This window comes from Cherax quadricarinatus, chromosome 10, assembly GCF_038502225.1.
Source record: "Cherax quadricarinatus isolate ZL_2023a chromosome 10, ASM3850222v1, whole genome shotgun sequence".
NCBI lineage: Eukaryota > Metazoa > Arthropoda > Malacostraca > Decapoda > Parastacidae > Cherax > Cherax quadricarinatus.
Window position 1 is genome coordinate 10951742 of NC_091301.1, and position 23979 is coordinate 10975720.

The 23979-nt window shown below is 46.6% G+C and overlaps 1 protein-coding gene across 3 annotated transcripts in view; it reads left to right on the forward strand.

The window, feature by feature from the left end:
- Positions 1-23979, forward strand: part of LOC128687944 (uncharacterized) — a 132060-nt gene that overhangs the window by 82930 nt on the left and 25151 nt on the right. For all 3 annotated transcript variants that reach the window (XM_053775567.2, XM_053775568.2, XM_070083621.1), the window contains one exon: positions 22439-23012. In XM_053775567.2, the coding sequence (XP_053631542.1) occupies positions 22439-23012 (574 nt within the window). The remainder of the gene's footprint in view (positions 1-22438; positions 23013-23979) is intronic.

Below are 23979 nucleotides of genomic sequence, written 5' to 3' on the forward strand. Positions count from 1 at the left end.
GCTCCCCTTTAGAGCAAAACGTTTACTATGCATGTCGCTGTTTCACCCAAATTATCGAAATTTTGCATTCCAACTTCCCCCCTGCTGCCGTGGTGTTGTAGTTAGGGTATAAGGGCTACGTCTGCCCCGAGGGAGCCGATTTCTCCTGCTTTACCCTATTTCGTCCGCCTTCCCAAGCCATCCCAACCCGGCCCAACTCCCGATCCTCTCGAATGATTAATCCAATTATGTAACTAATGCACCTCGAAGGGTGCAACAGGCTGAATACTCTCTCTCTCTCTCTCTCTCTCTCTCTCTCTCTCTCTCTCTTTGCCACAAAAATTACATTCGGCTCATATTTCATACATATGTTTTTAGTATTTCATTTGCGACGAAATTGGGTTGCTTTTGATCTTTGTTTTTCTCTGGTTTTAAAAGTAACAGAGCAGATCTGGGCTTGGATAAGTTAAAAGGAAAAAAAATCTCACTGATTCGATTTGTGGTGGTACGTAAATACTGTCGACCAGTCATGTTAAGCCAGTCATGTCAGTCCAGTCATGTTAAACCAGTCATGCCAGCCCAGTCATGTTAAATCAGTCATGCCAGCCCAGTCATGTTAAACTAGTCATGTTAAACCAGATATGTTAAACTAGTCATGCCAGCCCAGTCATGTTAAACCAGTCATACCAGCCCAGTCATGTTAAATTAGTCATGTTAAACCAGTCATGTTAGACCAGTCATGCGCCCAGTCATATTAAACTAGTCATGCCAGCCCAGTCATGTTAAATTAGTCATGTTAAACCAGTCATGTTAAGCCAGCCATGCCAGCCCAGTCACATCAGTAAACTGACCTTTCATCCGTGACCCCCAGCGTGACCTTTGACCCCAACGACCCACTTTCCCCATAAATAAAATAATTTACAATTGTTTGCAAAATATAAACGAATACATACTTATAGCTAACCATGTGTCAACCTCGACATTACAGCACAGTCTCCCCTAAAAAAAATACAAAATTACATAAAAAACGGTGTTTTGTTTCATGTCGTATGCGACATAATACACTATTGTTCCTCTCTCAATACAACTCTCGTGATAATGAGGTATTTTTCGTCCACTGATGGACGGAACTCTAGCCTTCTCTGTCTCTTCTCTTCACTGTTAGAAGCGGTTGGCTTCTGTCTATTCCATCTGCTGATAGATAGGGTTTGTTTTCCTGCTGGATAATTTGTCTTGCAGTAGGGCTCGATTCCTCTGTCTGTTTCGTTCAGTGATAAACGGGGTTCGATTCCTCTCTTACTATTTCTGTTCCGTCAGTGAGCAAGTCAGACACGCGAGGCTGGGCGCTGGTGATGACAATAGCTAGACTGATATTTAAATTGAAAAAAAAAGAGGATTGTTATTTTATGCTGTTTGAAAACAGGTTGAATGGAGCATTGTTGAGTTGATAGCGGGTACTCACCGATTTTTAATTAGCACGGGGTCGAATTCTGGCCCAGCCTTTGATGCGATTTCGAAATTCACCTCAGAGAGAGAGAGAGAGAGAGAGAGAGAGAGAGAGAGAGAGACATTCCTTCTAAAGACTTAGCTATCATCTCGTGAGTACATCTCACAGACCCGGAAGTGCGAGATGTGTGTATATAATTTACGAGACCATTACTTTAGCGGCATGAGGTGGTGACGAGGGAATGAATTACGACACATGGGTAACACATGGGCAACATATGGGTAACACATGGGTAACACATGGGCAACACATGGGTAACACATGGGTAACACATGGGCAACATATGGGTAACACATGGGTAACACATGGGTAACACATGGGTAACACATGGGCAACACATGGGTAAAACATAGGCAACACATGGGCAACACATGGGCCACACATGGGTAACACATGGGTAACACATGGGTAACACATGGGCAACACATGGGTAACACATGGGCAACACATGGGTAACACATGGGTAACATATGGGTAACACATGGGCAACATATGGGTAACACATGGGCAACATATGGGTAACACATGGGCAACATATGGGTAACACATGGGTAACTCATGGGTAACACATGGGTAACACATGGGTAACATATGGGTAACACATGGGCAACATATGGGTAACACATGGGCAACACATGGGTAACATATGGGTAACACATGGGCAACATATGGGTAACACATGGGCAACATATGGGTAACACATGGGTAACATATGGGTAACACATGGGGAACATATGGGTAACACATGGGCAACATATGGGTAACACATGGGCAACATATGGGTAACACATGGGCAACATATGGGTAACACATGGGCAACATATGGGTAACACATGGGTAACACATGGGTAACATATGGGTAACACATGGGCAACATATGGGTAACACATGGGCAACATATGGGTAACACATGGGTAACACATGGGCAACACATGGTCAACACATAGGCAACACATGGGCAACACATAGGCAACACATGGGCAACACATGGTCAACACATAGGCAACACATGGGCAACACATGGGCAACACATGGGCAACACATGGGCAACACATAGGCAACACATGGGCAACACATGGGTAACACATGGGCAACACATGGGCAACACATGAGTAACACATGGGCAACACATAGGCAACACATGGGCAACACATGGGTAACACATGGGCAACACATGGGCAACACATGGGCAACACATGAGTAACACATGGGCAACACATAGGCAACACATGGGCAACACATGGGCAACACATGGGCAACATATGGGTAACACATGAGCAACACATGGGCAACACATGAGTAACACATGGGCAACACATGGGTAACACATGGGCAACACATAGGCAACATATGGGTAACACATGGGCAACACATGAGTAACACATGGGCAACACATGGGTAACACATGGGCAACACATGAGTAACACATGGGCAACACATGGGCAACACATGAGTAACACATGGGCAACACATGGGCAACACATAGGCAACACATGGGCAACACATGGGTAACACATGGGCAACACATGGGCAACACATGGGCAACACATGGGTAACACATGGGCAACACATGAGTAACACATGGGCAACACATAGGCAACACATGGGTAACACATGGGCAACACATGGGCAACACATGGGTAACACATGGGCAACACATGGGCAACACATGGGCAACACATGGGCAACACATGGGTAACACATGGGCAACACATGGGCAACACATGGGTAACACATGGGCAACACATGGGTAACACATGGGTAACACATGGGTAACACATGGGCAACACATGGGTAACACATGGGTAACACATGGGTAACACATGGGTAACACATGGGTAACACATGGGTAACACATGGGTAACACATGGGTAACACATGGGTAACACATGGGCAACACATGGGCAACACATGGGCAACACATGGGCAACACATGGGTAACACATGGGCAACACATGGGCAACACATGGGTAACACATGGGCAACACATGGGTAACACATGGGCAACACATGGGTAACACATGGGCAACACATGGGCAACATACGGGTAACACATGGGCAACACATGGGTGACACATGGGCAACACATGGGTAACACATGGGCAACACATGGGTAACACATGGGTAACACATGGGTAACACATGGGCAACACATGGGTAACACATGGGTAACACATGGGCAACACATGGGTAACACATGGGTAACATATGGGTAACACATGGGCAACATATGGGTAACACATGGGCAACATATGGGTAACACATGGGCAACATATGGGTAACACATGGGTAACTCATGGGTAACACATGGGTAACACATGGGTAACATATGGGTAACACATGGGCAACATATGGGTAACACATGGGCAACACATGGGTAACATATGGGTAACACATGGGCAACATATGGGTAACACATGGGCAACATATGGGTAACACATGGGTAACATATGGGTAACACATGGGCAACATATGGGTAACACATGGGCAACATATGGGTAACACATGGGCAACATATGGGTAACACCTGGGCAACATATGGGTAACACATGGGTAACACATGGGTAACATATGGGTAACACATGGGCAACATATGGGTAACACATGGGCAACATATGGGTAACACATGGGCAACATATGGGTAACACATGGGTAACACATGGGCAACACATGGGCAACACATGGGCAACACATAGGTAACACATGGGCAACACATGGGTAACACATGGGTAACACATGGGCAACACATGGGTAACACATGGACAACACATGGGCATTTTTACGAGCGTGCGAATGGAGCAGGAGAGAGCGAGGGAGTGGCGAGGGTGTTGATGGGAGGGGGGGAATTAGAGGGGAGGGGGAGAATAGAGGAAATTAAAGGTGGAGGGGAGGGGAGGGAAGGCCTAGACATACTTTAATTAGGTAATGTGTGCAGGTTGACCTGTCGTGCTCCCCCTCCCCTCCCTTCCTCTTCCCCTCCTTCTCCCCTCCTCCTCCTCCCCTCCCCCTCTACTGTCACGAACACCATACATACGGTGGGTGTGGCGATGTATACCTGGAAGTGACAGTGTATGCTGGTACTGTATACATGAACGAGGCGACAGTGTATGGCGGCGTTGAATCCTGGAACGAGCGAGAAAATTTCTGACCTCGTAAAACACGTCCACCTGGGAATATTTATTATAAAAACGTTTCGCCAGCCAGGCGAAACGTCTTTATTATGCATTACATACTGGGGACAGTAGAAGAGGTAATCAGTCCCTCAGTAGAAAGTACTCAACTTATATATATAGATCAATGGTGGAGCCCTTGGTTAGCAACCGTAGGGACCCAGGCTCGATTTCCCGGGCCTGAGCAAGAATTGAGCAGGAATTGAAACCCACTGCATTAGATCTACTGGCTCGTGCTAGGCATGTCCTCAAACTCAGCTCTTCTCACTCATAACCAGTGGCTTTGGGTAGTTCTGCATATATTTAGATCCCGGGCAGAACAAGCTTACAGAAACCGCTACTTCAGTTGGCTAGTAACTAGCTAGTCACTTGTTATGTACACGGTCTGTGTGTCTGCCGTTCACGGTACATGGTCCGTGTGTCTGCCGTTCATGATACTTGGTTTGTGGCACTGCCGTTCACGATATATGGTCTGTAGTACCGCCGTTCACGACACATGGTCTGTGTCACTGCCGTTCACGATACATGGTCTGCGTCACTGCCGTTCACGATATATGGTCTGTGGTACTGTTGCTCACGATACATGGTCTGTGTCATTGCAGTTCACGATACATGGTCTGTGTCACTGCCGTTTACAGTGAATTCGATCTCTCCTCTGGAAGAATTCCCACCCCGAGCGTAGCGAGGAACTAACCTAACCTAACCTAATCTAACAAACGGTACAAAACACCGTCAGTAGTGAAACTAAGACACGTGAGAAGCCTTACGATATTCCAGTGAGGAGACGTCCCGCCCTGACACTGGAGAGGACATCCGGGACGATGCATTTCCTCCATCAAATATACTACCGCACACTGTCTTTGCTACACTAATGTGACAACTGCCAGAGGCGCCGCACCGTCTGGGAGAATGATCGCTCGTTCAGTCTAAGACATTCTTAGTAAACAGAATAGCACATACGTATGTGCTATTAACATACATGTTAATTCCCACCAGGAAATTTATTCCATAAACCGCATATTGTAACCCATTAACTTACTCATCAGTGGTATTATATACTGATATGTAGTAGCAGTGCGTTAAAAAAATGCTTTATGTCTGGCCTAATGAAGATAAATGAGAACCGACAAGTTCTAGCCTAAACCAACTTGACGCTAATTGGAAAATTCAAGAGGTGATATGGGGCTTAGAAGGTGATGTGCACGGAATTAGGCACCACTTTACATCATAACCAGGCACCTGATACTTGCTGATGAAGTCGGGCCACTTAGTAAGTCTCGCCTTGACATGTCTCTGGGTGGCTACGACACACCGCTTCAGCAGACTCGGCGCGAGGCTACAGTGTACAGTATCAATCAGCTTCAGAGTATTTATGTGAGGCTTCATTTTGCCTCACTGACCAACAGATTTATTACCCTTTCGTGTCGGAATGCTAAATGATGAAAGTGTTCGTTTAGACTCGTGTGCTGTATAAATTACCTCAGTATTACAACAAAAAAAATAGAATGAACATTAAAATGGTATAAAATACCGACAGATTGTTAGGTGTCTTACCTAACAATCTGTCGGTATTTTATACCATTTTAATGTTCATTCTGTCAGACACTGCAACACAAGGGTATCTTGGTACAGACCATCTACTTCAACAACCTCTACTAGTGAGAACGGCTGGGTTTGAGGAACCTGCCCCCCCAAATCAACCTACGTCTCACCTCCTGGCACTATATAAGGCCCGATTCTGTCACTTCAACTTCATATTGTTTCAGACAACGGAACAATGCTCTTCTCCAGACTGAGGGACTGACCACCTCAAAACTTTAAGGGTGATGGACTGATTACATCGTCTTCAAGTATCTTCTGCTTCTATCAAATTTTCTGTACTCGACTGAAGAAGCCTACTGTGTAGGCGAAACGTTTCAAAATAAAGATACCTAACTGTTGCATATGTGTCTTACCTAACAAAAAAAATAGAAACATTATTGACAAAATTCCTTTTGCAGAAAGGAGTGACAAAATATTAAATTTTTGTGTAATGGAAAGATTTTTTTATGTCTGGTGTTTGTACCTAGTATATTGTTTAATAGAGCTAGGGGCTCCGACTTTCAGAGATTTATTCTCTTTGGTGTGTGAAAATAGCCAGGTCACTTGGGAGTTGATAAACAGACGTACCTGGCTGTGAAATATGGAGAGTGCATTCTCTGAAAATAATACAGAGAGAAGTTTTACGAGTGGTTGCTGAATGAACACTAGCGATTAAAGCGTATTATTGTTGTCCGGCACTCACAGGATTTAAACAGCTGGTGAAAGGGAGGAACGGGTAGGTAGATCCATTGTCTCGGTGGGGCGTTAGGATTCTGCCTGATAAGAGATGTTTTAATGTCACGACGGTTTCAGTAAACACTACTAGTAACTCCAGCGGAATTCATTTTACTCGGCTCTCGTTGAGTCATTCCACGTTAACTCTTGACAACTTATCAACCTTGACTGACGTCAAGGTTCTCTGACATCAGTCAAGGGCTTTTGAACTCAGGAATTCAACCTGTGCTTTCAATCCTTGGATGAAATATGACTGCCTTCCATCCTCCCCCAAGATACAATGCTAGTCACGGCATTATGCCGCCCCTCCCCCACACACGTACCAAAACACAAAAACATACCATGAAAGATTAAAATATTTATATTTTTGCACACTTACTGAGGTTTTAATACTTTGTGCTGCGTTTTTTACGCTTAATCACGTCCCTATCACACAAATTCTTGAGGGTTTGGAGAGGTATATTATTCCATGCCTCATGTAGAGCAGCCTCCAGCCCAGTAAACTTCGTTTCACTCTGTTGAGGTTCTCAATAGAGTTTAGGTCTTGGTGAATTGCCTGGCCAGTCATTAAAGAACCTCACTTCACAGTCCTTAAGACACAGAACTACAGATTTGGTGGTATGACACAGTGCACTGTCCTGCATAAGAACCGTAGCCCCACACTTGTCAAACGCCTCGGATAAACTATCACACAATAACTACAGGTAATTATACTGGTTCATATACTGTTTTTTGGGAAGCACAATGAGTTCATCAACACTCTGAGCACTGAAACGCCCCCAAACCATGAGCGAGTCTGGGTGTTTGGTGGTCCCACAGGTGTAGCGTGGGTATAGTAGGTTACTACCTCTGGGCTGGTACACATGTCCCCCACGGTTACAGGTGACGGTGAAGGTTGCTTCATCACTCCAAAGTACTTCAGACCACTGTTGATGATTCCAGTGAAGATATTTCTTTGCATAATCCAGCCTACGTTTCTTCTGTGGCTTGGAGAGGATCAGTTTCTTCTTAACCTGGCGGTGACTACTGTAGCCCAGTTCTAACACGTCTGTTAACATTTCTTACAGACACCTCTGAGAGAAGATGTGGGTTCTTTTCTTTCAATTCTCTAGCAGTTATCATAGGTGTATTCTTTAACTGCTTTTTTAATATAGTTAAGGTACGAACAAATATCTTCTTCGAGGGGCTAGGCCGAGGTTTGGCAGACGTTAACTCGACACCGCCATCAGCCTTGAAACGCTGTACTCAGTTCCTCACTGAACGCTCTCACACCAACATTCTCCTCTATTTCTCTCATCTGTTGCCCAGCTTTGTGAAGCCCTATGATTTGAGCTAAAGTTTCAGGTGTTAAAGACTTCCTTTTACCCATAATCAAACATGTATAGCCCCAAAACCAAAGGGAACACTGGACAAAAGATGGGCAGATGAGAGACAAAAGTGCAACACTTCCTTTCACCACGGCAGCCACGTGAGCACTGAGGAGTCACTGTGGAGTGTGGCGGCAGGCCGTGACGTCATGCTAACGGCTGCTACTCGGCATAGTGCACTGACGAAGAAAGACCCCCAGTTGTATGATAGGCCTTTGATTTTCGTCACGGCATTATGCCGGGTGAGCGCCCCGGCATAATGCCGTGACTAGCCTTAACTAGAATTTAACGCTTCCCGTTATAATAATATTAATAAATACATAAATAAATAAATAAATAATAATAATAATAATAATAATAATAATAATAATAATAATAATAATAATAATAATAATAATGAGTCAAGGATAGACCAGCGGTTCTCAACGTGTGGGCCGCGGGACCCCTGGACGGGTCGCTGTGATACTCAGACAAGTCCAAATTTACTATCAGAGTATTACTCCTCCAGCCAGCTATGGATTTTTTTTTATCTCTTAGCGGAACCATAAACTACAGCTTATGACCATGTGGGGATCTACGAATTATTTTTTTCCCAGGCTAGAAAGGGAGTTTCTAATACCCGAAAAGCTCGAAAACCGCCGGTGAAGACCTAAACATCGCAACCACAGACACCCAGCTTCTTCGGGTGTGGAATCTCCCTACACGCGGTGGTGGTCTTGATGCAAATCGCATATGCGATCTCAGACAAAAAAAAAAAAAAGGAACTCAACCAGAAGCTTTGCATAAATACATATCTAAATAAATGGCACACTTCGCTAGCCATGAAGAAGATATATGTGAGTATAAAATCAAATGAAATTTCAGTGGAAGATCAGCCAATCTATTTTCAGAGATTGGAAGTATGGGTCCGAAAATTTCTCGGTTTCACTTTGGAATGTGTTGTTGTTGTTGTTGTTGTTGTTGTTGTTGTTGTTGTTGCTGTTGTTGTTGTTGTTGTTGTAACATGAATCTGTGTATTATATAATCTTTTAAATGTGTAAATGGCTGAATAATAATATTTGCCAAGCCTTTTATCACAACTCGTAATTATAAATGTTTAAAGCTTACGCAAATAAAATGCACTAGGACCCCCCCCCCAAACAAACCAAACAGCTATAGTCACAACATTAACAAAAACACTAACAAATGCATGTAGGCAGAATTGGACTCGATTAAAAACGACGATGTTTCGCCCAGCGAGAGTTTGGCGAAACCTCGTTTTAATAAAGGTCTATGTTTACTGTTTATGCTTTAAGACACGTGGATGACAACCACACTAGTGATTAGATGTATCCACAGCATCTCTTTCTCACTTTCTCTGTTTCACACACACCATCGTTATAATCTTTTCTCGTCTCTCATGCCCAAGATTCTAGCAAAATTTCTAGCAAAATTTCGTAATCTTCGTTTTCCCCTCTTGGTCTATTTTCTCCCTATCTGCCTCTGTGTCTCTGTCTCTCTCTCTCTCGCTGTCTCCCCTCCTCTGTTACTAAGCTGCCAGTGTTGTGAGGGGAATCTCAATGGAGTCTCCACTGATACGGTTACTTGCCTCTCTGGCCTGCTATTGTTTGTTGTATATGCTGGTGTATTTGTTGTATATGTCGGTGTGTGTATGTGTGTTGTATATACTACTGTGTGTTGTATCTCATACAGAATATATGTGTTGTTTCTGTTATGCTGTTCTCTTAGTTGTATTTGTTGCGTTTATTGCATATGCTGTTGCATATGTTGTACAAGTTGATTAACATGCTGTTGTATGTGATGTATATGCTGTTATATGCCATGTGTGCATTATATATATTCTGTTGTACTTGTTGCGTGTTGTTGTGCATGCCACATATGCTGTTGTACATGTATATAATTTTGTATGCGTTGTATTACGATGTATGCAACAGCCTCAGAAGAACAGTGACACCACTGCCGCTAAGCTGTCGAACGCCCACTGATTCACCACTTACTTCAATGCTAGGTGGCACTGTTTTCTCGAAGTCACCACCACTGCCATCGAGCCACTTAAATCTACTTACAAATTTGCTTAGAAAAAAACAGAATTATTCAGCGATATCGATATACGTACACACGATTTCATTCATAAGTATTATGTATTCAGAGAGAGAGAGAGAGAAAGAGAGAGAGAGAGAGAGAGAAAGAGAGAGAGAGAGAGAGAGAGAGAGAGAGAGAGAGAGAGAGAGAGAGAGAGAGAGAGAGAGAGAGAGAGTGGGAGAGAGAGAGAGAGACTCGAGGATATCTCTCTAGACTTAAGGGCGACATATTTATGGGTCATAGGAGACACAGTGTATCCTCCGGAAGCCTGCATGATACTGGAGGCATGTGTCAGTGTTACAGGGAGGGATCCGTCTGGTGACTGGGTGACGGCACTGTTCTGGGATATGTGTGTGTGTCTTATCTAGTTCTCACCTAACTGTTGTTGCAGGAGTCGATTCACAGCTCCTGGCCCCGCCTCTTCATTGGTCGCTACTAGATCACTCTTCCTGCTTCATGAGTTTTATCGTACCTCTTCTTAAAGCTATGTATGGATCCTGCCTCCATTACACAACTTCCCAGACTATTCCACTTCCTGACAACTCTGTGACTGAACAAATACTTCCTAACATCCCTGTGATTCATCTGAGTCTTCAACTTCCAACTGTGTCCCCTTGTTGCTGTGTCCCATCTCTGGAACATCCTGTCTCTGTCCACCTTGTTAATTCCTCTCAGTATTTTATATGTCGTTATCATATCCCCCTATCTCTCCTATCCTCCAGTGTTGTCAGGTCGATTTCCCTTAACCCTTTAGCTCCGGGGCTAGTCTTGTTGCAAACCTTTGCACTTTCTCTAATTTCCTTACATGTTTGGCTAGGTGTGGGTTCCAAACTGGTGCTGTATACTCCAATATAGGCCGACATACACGGTGTACAGGGTCCTGAACGATTCCTTAGTACGATGTCGTAATGCTGTTCTTAGGTTTGCTAGGCACCCATATGCTGCAGCAGTCATTTGGTTGATGTGCGCTTCAGGAGATGTGCCCGGTGTTATACTCACCCCAAGACCCTTTTCCTTGAGCGAGGTTTGTAGTCTCTGGCCCCTAGACTGTACTCTGTCTGCGGTCTTCTTTGCCCTTCCCCAATCTTCATGACTTTGCACCTGGTGGAGTTGAAATCCAGGAGCCAGTATCTGGACCAGGCCTGCAGCCTGTCCAGATCCCTTTGTAGTTCTGCCTGGACCTCGTCCGACTGAATTCTTTTCATCAACTTCACATCATCTGCAAACACAGACACTTCTGAGTCTATTCCTTCCGTCATGTCGTTCACATATATCAGAAACCGTACCGGTCCTAGGGCTGACCCCTGTGGAACCCCGCTCGTCATAGGCGAGGGTGAGGATGGAGGAAAAATGGAGTGGAACAGGGAGCACAAGGAGTGTTTCCTATTTTCTTTCACCTCCCCATCCTCGCTCATCCTTTGTTTCCCTCTTATGTCTTCCACTTCTCGTCATTCCTTACTCTTCCATCATCCCTTAAACTCTCTATCCCTTCTATTTCTTATTCCACACTAATTCCCACAGTGGTATTAGAGAGGCAGTGTTGAAGTGGCAGTGTTGGAGTGACTGTGATAGGGAGACAGTGTTGAAGTGGCAGTGTTGCAGAGAGCTATCGCAGAGGTGAAAAGATAGAGGCGATGCTTAAAAAAAGGCAGGGAGAGAAGCTAAAGAGGAAGGAATGGAGAGAGAGAGAGGGGGGGAGGCAGGGAGGGGGAGAGGAGGAGGAGGGAGGGGGAGAGGAGTGGAGGAGGGAGGGAGGAGGGGAGAGGAGTGATGGAGGGGAGGGGAGGGAGGGGAGGGGAGGAGGGGAGGGAGGGGAGGAGGGAGGAGGAGGGAGGGAGGGAGGGAGGAGGGGAGGGGAGGGAGGGGAGAGGGGAGGGGAGGGAGGGGAGGGGAGGGGAGGAGGGAGGGAGGGAGGGAGGGAGGGGAGGGGGGGGGGAGGGAGGGAGGGGAGGGGAGGGAGGGAGGGAGGGAGGGAGGGAGGGGAGAGAGGGAAGGAGGGAGGGAGGGAGGGAGGGAGGGAGGGAGGGAGGGAGGGAGGGAGGGAGGGATGGAGGGAAGGGAGGGAGGGAGGGAGGGAGGGAGGGAGGGAGGGAGGGAGGGAGGGAAGAAAAGAGCGAGCAAACAAAAAAATGATAATATTAGTTAAATAAAATAATGTTAGGTGGTAGAGGGTGAAAATAGAAGGTAATTGGTGCTATAGTGAGTGTTAAAGTGTTATATTGGCTGTTATATTGACCCTCTTGGTGTTATGTTCGTGTTACATTGGCTACTGTGGTGTTAAGTTGACTGTTATGGTTTCAGGCTATCTGTTTATCTGATATAAAGTAATGTGTTATATAAAGTATGGTGCTATATAAAGTATGGTGCTATATAAAGTATGGTGTTATATAAAGTATGGTGCTATATAAAGTATGGTGCTATATAAAGTATGGTGCTATATAAAGTATGGTGCTATATAAAGTATGGTGCTATATAAAGTATGGTGCTATATAAAGTATGGTGCTATATAAAGTATGGTGCTATATAAAGTATGGTGTTATGTAAAGTATGGTGTTATATAAAGTATGGTGTTATATAAAGTATGGTGTTATATAAAGTACTATGGTGTGATGGTGGCTATGGAACTGTATTACCGTTTATGGTGTCGCGTATGGTGATATGGAGGATAATACCGAATTAAGGTATTGTGGTGGTCGTGGTGGGTGTGGTTGTGGTGGTCGTGGTGGGTGTGGTTGTGGTGGTCGTGGTGGGTGTGGTTGTGGTGTTCGTGGTGGGTGTGGTTGTGGTGGTCGTGTTGGGTGTGGTTGTGGTGGTCGTGGTGGGTGTGGTTGTGGTGGTCGTGGTGGGTGTGGTTGTGGTGTTCGTGGTGGGTGTGGTTGTGGTGGTCGTGGTAGGTGTGGTTGTGGTGGTCGTGGTGGGTGTGGTTGTGGTGATTGTGGTGGGTGTGGTTGTGGTGGTCGTGGTGGGTGTGGTTGTGGTGGTCGTGGCGGGTGTGGTTGTGGTGGTCGTGGTGGGTGTGGTTGTGGTGATCGTGGTGGGTGTGGTTGTGGTGATTGTGGTGGGTGTGGTTGTGGTGGTCGTGGTGGGTGTGGTTGTGGTGGTCGTGGTGGGTGTGGTTGTGGTGATCGTTGTGGGTGTGGTTGTGGTGGTCGTGGTGGGTGTGGTTGTGGTGATTGTGGTGGGTGTGGTTGTGGTGGGTGTGGTTGTGGTGGTCGTTGCGGGTGTGGTTGTGGTGGTCGTGGTGGGTGTGGTTGTGGTGATCGTTGTGGGTGTGGTTGTGGTGGTCGTGGTGGGTGTGGTTGTGGTCATTGTGGTGGGTGTGGTTGTGGTGGTCGTGGTGGGTGTGGTTGTGGTGATTGTGGTGGGTGTGGTTGTGGTGGTCGTGGTGGGTGTGGTTGTGGTGGTCGTGGCGGGTGTGGTTGTGGTGGTCGTGGTGGGTGTGGTTGTGGTGATCGTTGTGGGTGTGGTTGTGGTGGTCGCGGTGGGTGTGGTTGTGGTGATTGTGGTGGGTGTGGTTGTGGTGGTCGTGGTGGGTGTGGTTGTGGTGGTCATGGTGGGTGTGGTTGTGGTGATTGTGGTGGGTGTGGTTGTGGTGGTCATGGTGGGTGTGGTTGTGGTGGTGATGAGGGTGGGTGTGGTTGTGGTGGTGATGAGGGTGGGTGTGGTTGTGGTGGTGATGAGGGTGGGTGTGGTTGTGGTGGTCGTGGTGGGTGTGGTGGTGGTGGTCGTGGTGGGTGTGGTGGTGGTGATTGTGGTGGGTGTGGTTGTGGTGGTCGTGGTGGGTGTGGTTGTGGTGGGTGTGGTTGTGGTGGTCGTGGTGGGTGTGGTTGTGGTGATCGTTGTGGGTGTGGTTGTGGTGGTCGTGGTGGGTGTGGTTGTGGTGATTGTGGTGGGTGTGGTTGTGGTGGTCGTGGTGGGTGTGGTTGTGGTGGTCGTTGCGGGTGTGGTTGTGGTGGTCGTGGTGGGTGTGGTTGTGGTGATCGTTGTGGGTGTGGTTGTGGTGGTCGTGGTGGGTGTGGTTGTGGTGATTGTGGTGGGTGTGGTTGTGGTGGTCGTGGTGGGTGTGGTTGTGGTGGTCGTGGTGGGTGTGGTTGTGGTGATTGTGGTGGGTGTGGTTGTGGTGGTCGTGGTGGGTGTGGTTGTGGTGGTCGTGGCGGGTGTGGTTGTGGTGGTCGTGGTGGGTGTGGTTGTGGTGATCGTTGTGGGTGTGGTTGTGGTGGTCGCGGTGGGTGTGGTTGTGGTGATTGTGGTGGGTGTGGTTGTGGTGGTCGTGGTGGTCATGGTGGGTGTGGTTGTGGTGATTGTGGTGGGTGTGGTTGTGGTGGTCGTGGTGGGTGTGGTTGTGGTGGTCGTGGCGGGTGTGGTTGTGGTGGTCGTGGTGGGTGTGGTTGTGGTGGTCGTGGTGGGTGTGGTTGTGGTGATTGTGGTGGGTGTGGTTGTGGTGGTCGTGGTGGGTGTGGTTGTGGTGGTCGTGGTGGGTGTGCTTGTGGTGATTGTGGTGGGTGTGGTTGTGGTGGTCGTGGTGGGTGTGGTTGTGGTGGTCGTGGTGGGTGTGGTTGTGGTGATTGTGGTGGGTGTGGTTGTGGTGGTCGTGGTGGGTGTGGTTGTGGTGGGTGTGGTTGTGATGGTCGTGGTGGGTGTTATTGTGGTGACCGTTGTGGGTGTGGTTGTGGTGGTCGTGGTGGGTGTGGTTGTGGTGATTGTGGTGGGTGTGGTTGTGGTGGTCGTGGTGGGTGTGGTTGTGGTGGTCGTTGCGGGTGTGGTTGTGGTGGTCGTGGTGGATGTGGTTGTGGTGATCGTTGTGGGTGTGGTTGTGGTGGTCGTGGTGATTGTGGTTGTGGTGATTGTCGTGGGTGTGGTTGTGGTGGTCGTGGTGGGTGTGGTTGTGGTGGTCGTGGTGGGTGTGGTTGTGGTGATTGTGGTGGGTGTGGTTGTGGTGGTCGTGGTGGGTGTGGTTGTGGTGGTCGTGGCGGGTGTGGTTGTGGTGGTCGTGGTGGGTGTGGTTGTGGTGATCGTTGTGGGTGTGGTTGTGGTGGTCGTGGTGGGTGTGGTTGTGGTGATTGTGGTGGGTGTGGTTGTGGTGGTCGTGGTGGGTGTGGTTGTGGTGGTCGTGGTGGGTGTAGTTGTGGTGATTGTGGTGGATGTGGTTGTGGTGATTGTTGTGGGTGTGGTTGTGGTGGTCGTGGTGGGTGTGGTTGTGGTGATCGTGGTGGGTGTGGTTGTGATGGTCGTGGTGGGTGTGGTTGTGGTGATTGTGGTGGGTGTGGTGGTCGTGGTGGGTGTGGTTGTGGTGATCGTGGTGGGTGTGGTTGGGGTGGTCGTGGTGGGTGTGGTTGTGGTGGTCGTGGTGGGTGTGGTGGTCGTGGTGGGTGTGGTTGTGGTGATCGTGGTGGGTGTGGTTGTGGTGGTCGTGGTGGGTGTGGTTGTGGTGGTCGTGGTGGGTGTGGTTGTGGTGGTCGTGGTGGGTGTGGTTGTGGTGGTCGTGGTGGGTGTGGTTATGGTGATCGTGGTGGGTGTGGTTGTGGTGGTCGTGGTGGGTGTGGTTGTGGTGGTCGTGGTGGGTGTGGTTGTGGTGGTTGTGGTGGTCGTGGTGGGTGTGGTTGTGGTGGTCGTGGTGGGTGTGGTTGTGGTGGTCGTGGTGGGTGTGGTGGTCGTGGTGGGTGTGGTTGTGGTGATCGTGGTGGGTGTGGTTGTGGTGGTCGTGGTGGGTGTGGTCGTGGTGGGTGTGGTGGTCGTGGTGGGTGTGGTTGTGGTGATCGTGGTGGGTGTGGTTGTGGTGGGTGTGGTCGTGATGGGTGTGGTTGTGGTGGTCGTGGTGGGTGTGGTTGTGGTGGTCGTGGTGGGTGTGGTTGTGGTGATTGTGGTGGGTGTGGTTGTGGTGGTCGTGGTGGGTGTGGTTGTGGTGGTCGTGGTGGGTGTGGTTGTGGTGATTGTGGTGGGTGTGGTTGTGGTGGTCGTGGTGGGTGTGGTTGTGGTGATCGTTGTGGGTGTGGTTGTGGTGGTCGTGGTGGGTGTGGTTGTGGTGATTGTGGTGGGTGTGGTTGTGGTGGTCGTGGTGGGTGTGGTTGTGGTGGTCGTGGCGGGTGTGGTTGTGGTGGTCGTGGTGGGTGTGGTTGTGGTGATCGTTGTGGGTGGGGTTGTGGTGGTCGTGGTGGGTGTGGTTGTGGTGGGTGTGGTTGTGGTGGTCGTGGCGGGTGTGGTTGTGGTGGTCGTGGTGGGTGTGGTTGTGGTGATCGTTGTGGTCGTGGTTGTGGTGGTCGTGGTGGGTGTGGTTGTGGTGATTGTGGTGGGTGTGGTTGTGGTGGTCGTGGTGGGTGTGGTTGTGGTGGTCGTGGTGGGTGTAGTTGTGGTGATTGTGGTGGGTGTGGTTGTGGTGATTGTGGTGGGTGTGGTTGTGGTGGGTGTGGTTTTGGTGATCGTGGTGGGTGTGGTTGTGGTGGTCGTGGTGGGTGTGGTTGTGGTGATTGTGGTGGGTGTGGTGGTCGTGGTGGGTGTGGTTGTGGTGATCGTGGTGGGTGTGGTTGTGGTGGTCGTGGTGGGTGTGGTTGTGGTGGTCGTGGTGGGTGTGGTGGTCGTGGTGGGTGTGGTTGTGGTGATCGTGGTGGGTGTGGTTGTGGTGGTCGTGGTGGGTGTGGTTGTGGTGGTCGTGGTGGGTGTGGTGATCGTGGTGGGTGTGGTTGTGGTGGTCGTGGTGGGTGTGGTTGTGGTGGTCGTGGTGGGTGTGGTTGTGGTGGTCGTGGTGGGTGTGGTGGTCGTGGTGGGTGTGGTTGTGGTGATCGTGGTGGGTGTGGTTGTGGTGATCGTGGTGGGTGTGGTTGTGGTGGTCGTGATGGGTGTGGTTGTGGTGGACACGCTAGATAACAGGGATATCTTGCTACTCCTACTTACACTTTGGTCACACTTCACAGACACGCACATGCATACATATATACATACATCTAGGTTTTTCTCCTTTTTCTAAATAGCTCTTGTTCTTCTTTATTTCTTCTATTGTCCATGGGGAAGTGGAAAAGAATCTTTCCTCCGTAAGCCATGCGTGTCGTATGAGGCGACTAAAATGCCGGGAGCAATGGGCTAGTAACCCCTTCTCCTGTAGACATTTACTAAAAAAGAGAAGAAAAACTTTATAAAACTGGGATGCTTAAATGTGCGTGGATGTAGTGCGGATGACAAGAAACAGATGATTGCTGATGTTATGAATGAAAAGAAGTTGGATGTCCTGGCCCTAAGCGAAACAAAGCTGAAGGGGGTAGGAGAGTTTCAGTGGGGGGAAATAAATGGGATTAAATCTGGAGTATCTGAGAGAGTTAGAGCAAAGGAAGGGGTAGCAGTAATGTTAAATGATCAGTTATGGAAGGAGAAAAGAAAATATGAATGTGTAAATTCAAGAATTATGTGGATTAAAGTAAAGGTTGGATGCGAGAAGTGGGTCATAATAAGCGTGTATGCACCTGGAGAAGAGAGGAATGCAGAGGAGAGAGATTTTGGGAGTTGTTAAGTGAATGTATAGGAGCCTTTGAACCAAGTGAGAGAGTAATTGTGGTAGGGGACCTGAATGCTAAAGTAGGAGAAACTTTTAGAGAGGGTGTGGTAGGTAAGTTTGGGGTGCCAGGTGTAAATGATAATGGGCGCCCTTTGATTGAACTTTGTATAGAAAGGGGTTTAGTTATAGGTAATACATATTTTAAGAAAAAGAGGATAAATAAGCATACAAGATATGATGTAGGGCGAAATGACAGTAGTTTGTTGGATTATGTATTGGTAGATAAAAGACTGTTGAGTAGACTTCAGGATGTACATGTTTATAGAGGGGCCACAGATATATCAGATCACTTTCTAGTTGTAGCTACACTGAGAGTAAAAGGTAGATGGGATACAAGGAGAATAGAAGCATCAGGGAAGAGCGAGGTGAAGGTTCATAAACTAAAAGAGGAGGCAGTTAGGGTAAGATATAAACAGCTATTGGAGGATAGATGGGCTAATGAGAGCATAGGCAATGGGGTCGAAGAGGTATGGGGTAGGTTTAAAAATGTAGTGTTAGAGTGTTCAGCAGAAGTTTGTGGTTACAGGAAAGTGGGTGCAGGAGGGAAGAGGAGCGATTGGTGGAATGATGATGTAAAGAGAGTAGTAAGGGAGAAAAAGTTAGCATATGAGAAGTTTTTACAAAGTAGAAGTGATGCAAGGCGGGAAGAGTATATGAAGAAAAAGAGAGAGGTTAAGAGAGTGGTGAAGCAATGTAAAAAGAGAGCAAATGAGAGAGTGGGTGAGATGTTATCAACAAATTTTGTTGAAAATAAGAAAAAGTTTTGGAGTGAGATTAACAAGTTAAGAAAGCCTAGAGAACAAATGGATTTGTCAGTTAAAAATAGGAGAGGAGAGTTATTAAATGGAGAGTTAGAGGTATTGGGAAGATGGAGGGAATATTTTGAGGAATTGTTAAATGTTGATGAAGATAGGGAAGCTGTGATTTCGTGTATAGGGCAAGGAGGAATAACATCTTGTAGGAGTGAGGAAGAGCCAGTTGTGAGTGTGGGGGAAGTTCGTGAAGCAGTAGGTAAAATGAAAGGGGGTAAGGCAGCCGGGATTGATGGGATAAAGATAGATTGTTAAAAGCAGGTGGGGATATAGTTTTGGAGTGGTTGGTGCAATTATTTAATAAATGTATGGAAGAGGGTAAGGTACCTAGGGATTGGCAGAGAGCATACATAGTTCCTTTGTATAAAGGCAAAGGGGATAAAAGAGAGTGCAAAAATTATAGGGGGATAAGTCTGTTGAGTATACCTGGTAAAGTGTATGGTAGAGCTATAATTGAAAGAATTAAGAGTAAGACGGAGAATAGGATAGCAGATGAACAAGGAGGCTTTAGGAAAGGTAGGGGGTGTGTGGACCAGGTGTTTACAGTGAAACATATAAGTGAACAGTATTTAGATAAGCCTAAAGAGGTCTTTGTGGCATTTATGGATTTGGAAAAGGCATATGACAGGGTGGATAGGGGGGCAATGTGGCAGATGTTGCAAGTGTATGGTGTAGGAGGTAGGTTACTGAAAGCAGTGAAGAGTTTTTACGAGGATAGTGAGGCTCAAGTTAGAGTATGTAGGAAAGAGGGAAATTTTTTCCCAGTAAAAGTAGGCCTTAGACAAGGATGTGTGATGTCACCGTGGTTGTTTAATATATTTATAGATGGGGTTGTAAGAGAAGTAAATGCGAGGGTCTTGGCAAGAGGCGTGGAGTTAAAAGATAAAGAATCACACACAAAGTGGGAGTTGTCACAGGTGCTCTTTGCTTATGACACTGTGCTCTTGGGAGATTCTGAAGAGAAGTTGCAGAGATTGGTGGATGAATTTGGTAGGGTGTGCAAAAGAAGAAAATTAAAGGTGAACACAGGAAAGAGTAAAGTTATGAGGATAACAAAAAGATTAGGTGATGAAAGATTGGATATCAGATTGGAGGGAGAGAGTATGGAGGAGGTGAACATATTCAGATATTTGGGAGTGGACGTGTCAGCGGATGGGTCTATGAAAGATGAGGTGAATCATAGAATTGATGAGGGAAAAAGAGTGAGTGGTGCACTTAGGAGTCTGTGGAGACAAAGAACTTTGTCCTTGGAGGCAAAGAGGGGAATGTATGAGAGTATAGTTTTACCAACGCTCTTATATGGGTGTGAAGCGTGGGTGATGAATGTTGCAGCGAGGAGAAGGCTGGAGGCAGTGGAGATGTCATGTCTGAGGGCAATGTGTGGTGTGAATATAATGCAGAGAATTCGTAGTTTGGAAGTTAGGAGGAGGTGCGGGATTACCAAAACTGTTGTCCAGAGGGCTGAGGAAGGGTTGTTGAGGTGGTTTGGACATGTAGAGAGAATGGAGCGAAACAGAATGACTTCAAGAGTGTATCAGTCTGTAGTGGAAGGAAGGCGGGGTCGGCCTAGGAAAGGTTGGAGGGATGGGGTAAAGGAGGTTTTGTGTGCGAGGGGCTTGGACTTCCAGCAGGCATGCGTGAGCGTGTTTGATAGGAGTGAATGGAGACAAATGGTTTTTAATACTTGACGTGCTGTTGGAGTGTGAGCAAAGTAACATTTATGAAGGGATTCAGGGAAACCGGCAGGCCGGACTTGAGTCCTGGAGATGGGAAGTACAGTGCCTGCACTCTGAAGGAGGGGTGTTAATGTTGCAGTTTAAAAACTGTAGTGTAAAGCACCCTTCTGGCAAGACAGTGATGGAGTGAATGATGGTGAAAGTTTTTCTTTTTCAGGCCACCCTGCCTTGGTGGGAATCGGCCAGTGTGATAATAAATAAAATAAAAAAATATGTACATATGTGTATATATATATATATATATATATATATATATATATATATATATATATATATATAGATATATGCATTGTTATGTATTTAATGTATAGTTCCGAATGTTATGTATGCTCTTTATGTAATAATTATGTTATATATTCCGCATTTTTTTGCTTGCAGTTATACATACTTTCACATATGTTTGTATGTATATTTGCATACACACGTGTGTAAAGGAGACAGGTAGGTATGTAACCTGGCACAGGTAGGCCTGTAACATGGCACAGGTAGGCCTGTAACCTGGCACAGGTAGGCCTGTAACCTGGCACAGGTAGGCCTGTAACCTGGCACAGGTGGGCCTGTAACCTGGCACAGGTAGGCCTGTAACCTGGCACAGGTAAGCCTGTAACCTGGCACAGGTAGGCCTGTAACCTGGCACAGGTAGGCCTGTAACCTGGCACAGGTAGGCCTGTAACCTGGCACAGGTGGGCCTGTAACCTGGCACAGGTAGGCCTGTAACCTGGCACAGGTAGGCCTGTAACCTGGCACAGGTAGGCCTGTAACCTGGCACAGGTAGGCCTTTAACCTGGCACAGATAGGCCTGTAACCTGGCACAGGTAGGCCTTCACATAAAAAAATGTCGCTATCTAAATATTTCAGCAAACTTGTTTAACGGCAGATTGAGAGACGAATAGATAGGAGGAGAATGAATACATACATTGGTAGGAAGGAGAAAGGTGAGTAGTAAGCTGTTAGGTAGGCGATTATGGACTTAAATAAAGCACGGGATAACAAAGGAGGAAGAACTTTTAACAGAGGAAGAGATAAAGGTTTTAGTGGCAGGTGTGAGGGGGATTGAAGGAAGGGCAGGTGTTCAGTTGTACACATGTTCAAGTACACACGGGTATTCATGTACGCACAAGATGTTGATGTACACAGAGATGTTCGCAGACAGAGTTTTGTTAATATATATTCTCACACAGAAGGTAGCTACGATACACAGATGGTCACCTAGTAACAAGCACTTACCAGCGTATACATACATTTTAACTTGTAAACAGGTGTTCACGTGCATATAGGTGATATCTACACATAGGTGTTTCCTACACATAGGTAGTTCCTACACAGGTGGTTCCTGCATTAACGGCGTTCACGTAGTGCCCTCATCACAAAGGTTTAGCGCATAATGAACTATAACAAATCCCAACTGACTTGCTAAATCAGTTTTGTCGTTCCAACCGATGAGCTAAGTTCATTCTGTCCTCCAACACTGAGTAACTAACGACGAAGTCTCCTGATCCACAGACTGGCTAATTCAGGGTTGTTTTACGAACAAATGAACTAGGTCAGGGGTCCCAACCAGCGGTACTCTTGGAAATAGATGCGGCCGTTACATGATATTATAAAATCACTTTTATGTAGGCTCCAGACTGCACATTGTTAATAGTTAAAAAATATTATTGTTATTATTCATAAAAATTACAAAATGTGACCCTGAAGGTGACTGCGGGACCGAACTCGTGTGGGTAATATATATAAGATATTACACCTCATCATTATGTTACATTGTAATACCCTCCTTTAAATTTGGCTTTTCAAATTGACCCATTCATATGAAAAGGTTGGGGATTACTGAACTAGGTTATTCTGTCCTCTACCACAGAGTAGCTATCGGTATAATGTCATAATCTGCAGACTGGCTAATCTTGTTTTTATCCTTTCCAACAGGTGGTGAGCCTGGTGCAGACACTGATTTTTTCGTGGGTGTTGCTGGAGACCTATCTGTCTTACCAGTCCATTATTTCCGTCACTGCTGACAACGCCACCTCAGACTCCTCATCCGCATCATATTACTTCTCCTCGGCCACCTGCCCCATCGGCTTTCTTCCTGTGGCCTCGAAGTCCAACCCGACGAATTTCTCCGACGATTACTACGAGAACGAGGACTCAGAGGATGAAGACTCGACGCAGCAGACATTACTGACGGTGGTAGGCGACACTAGCTCTCCCCCTTCATCCACATCATCGCTCACGTTAGAATCCAGACTGGAAGAGATTTCCGTGGTCATGTCATCTACCACGACAATATCTTCTCTGTCGCAGTCTCCCAAGTCGGCTTCGGTCCTCGGGAATGACGGAGGGATCCTGGTCCTATCGTCGTCACAGTCTTTGCCTGAGGTTGAGAGCAACAACACTCACATCGAGTCTTCCGCCTCCAGTGCAACACCTAAGGCCAACTCCACGGCGTCGGCAACACCCAATGTCTCCAGAAGGACGCCAAGAATCACATGCGCTGCTCCAGGTAGGAGAAGCTCTTGAGGACAAAGGCACAAGTTGCATCGCAATCTAACAATGAAAAAACAGACACAAATGCAATATAATGCGATTCTTTACTGACAACTTTTCGTCTTATAGTGAGCTTTATCAAGTAGCAAATAGATCTGTTTGTTATTTAATAAAGTTCACAACCTGAGCAAAATGTAACCAATAAAGAATCGCATTGTACTGTATTTGTGTCTATTTTTCCATCGTGTCGGCATTTTTTATTATTTATTTCCATCACAGGCTAACACTGGCACACTGTTTCACGCCGTGAACCAGTGTCATAAATCTACACAGAGGTTATAATCCTACACAGAGGTCATAAATCTACACAGAGGTCATAATCCTACACAGAGGTCATAAATCTACACAGAGGTCATAATCCTACACAGAGGTCATAAATCTACACAGAGGTCATAATCCTACACAGAGGTCATAAATCTACACAGAGGTCATAATCCTACACAGAGGTCATAAATCTACACAGAGGTCATAAATGTACACAGACTGAAACGTAGTTTTAATACAGAGTTCTACAATCTGCGCATTCGTCTTCATAGTTTTCGGCTCTATACCATTTCTTCTACGAGTTACTTCCTTTTCTTAAAATAAAGTCAGTGAAGCATAATGAAACTACATCATCCACATGACGCTACATCCACGGAAAAAGGAGTATTGATTGAAGACAGAAATTTCCATGATCTCGGTGTAGCTTTTCTGACTCGATTACTGTATTAAAAAAATTGCTGGAACCATAAGGGTCACACAATTTTATTTTTTACACGTTTCTGTAATTCCTTTTCCTAAATACTTCAGGTATCTTTTGGAATTAAAAGTTTGTTCAGCCAAAGGTTTTTTTCCATAATTTAACGAGTTATAGATAAATATTTTTTGTTACGCTCGTAAATTGATATTTATTTGTTTTACCGCTGATCACAGTCTGGGTT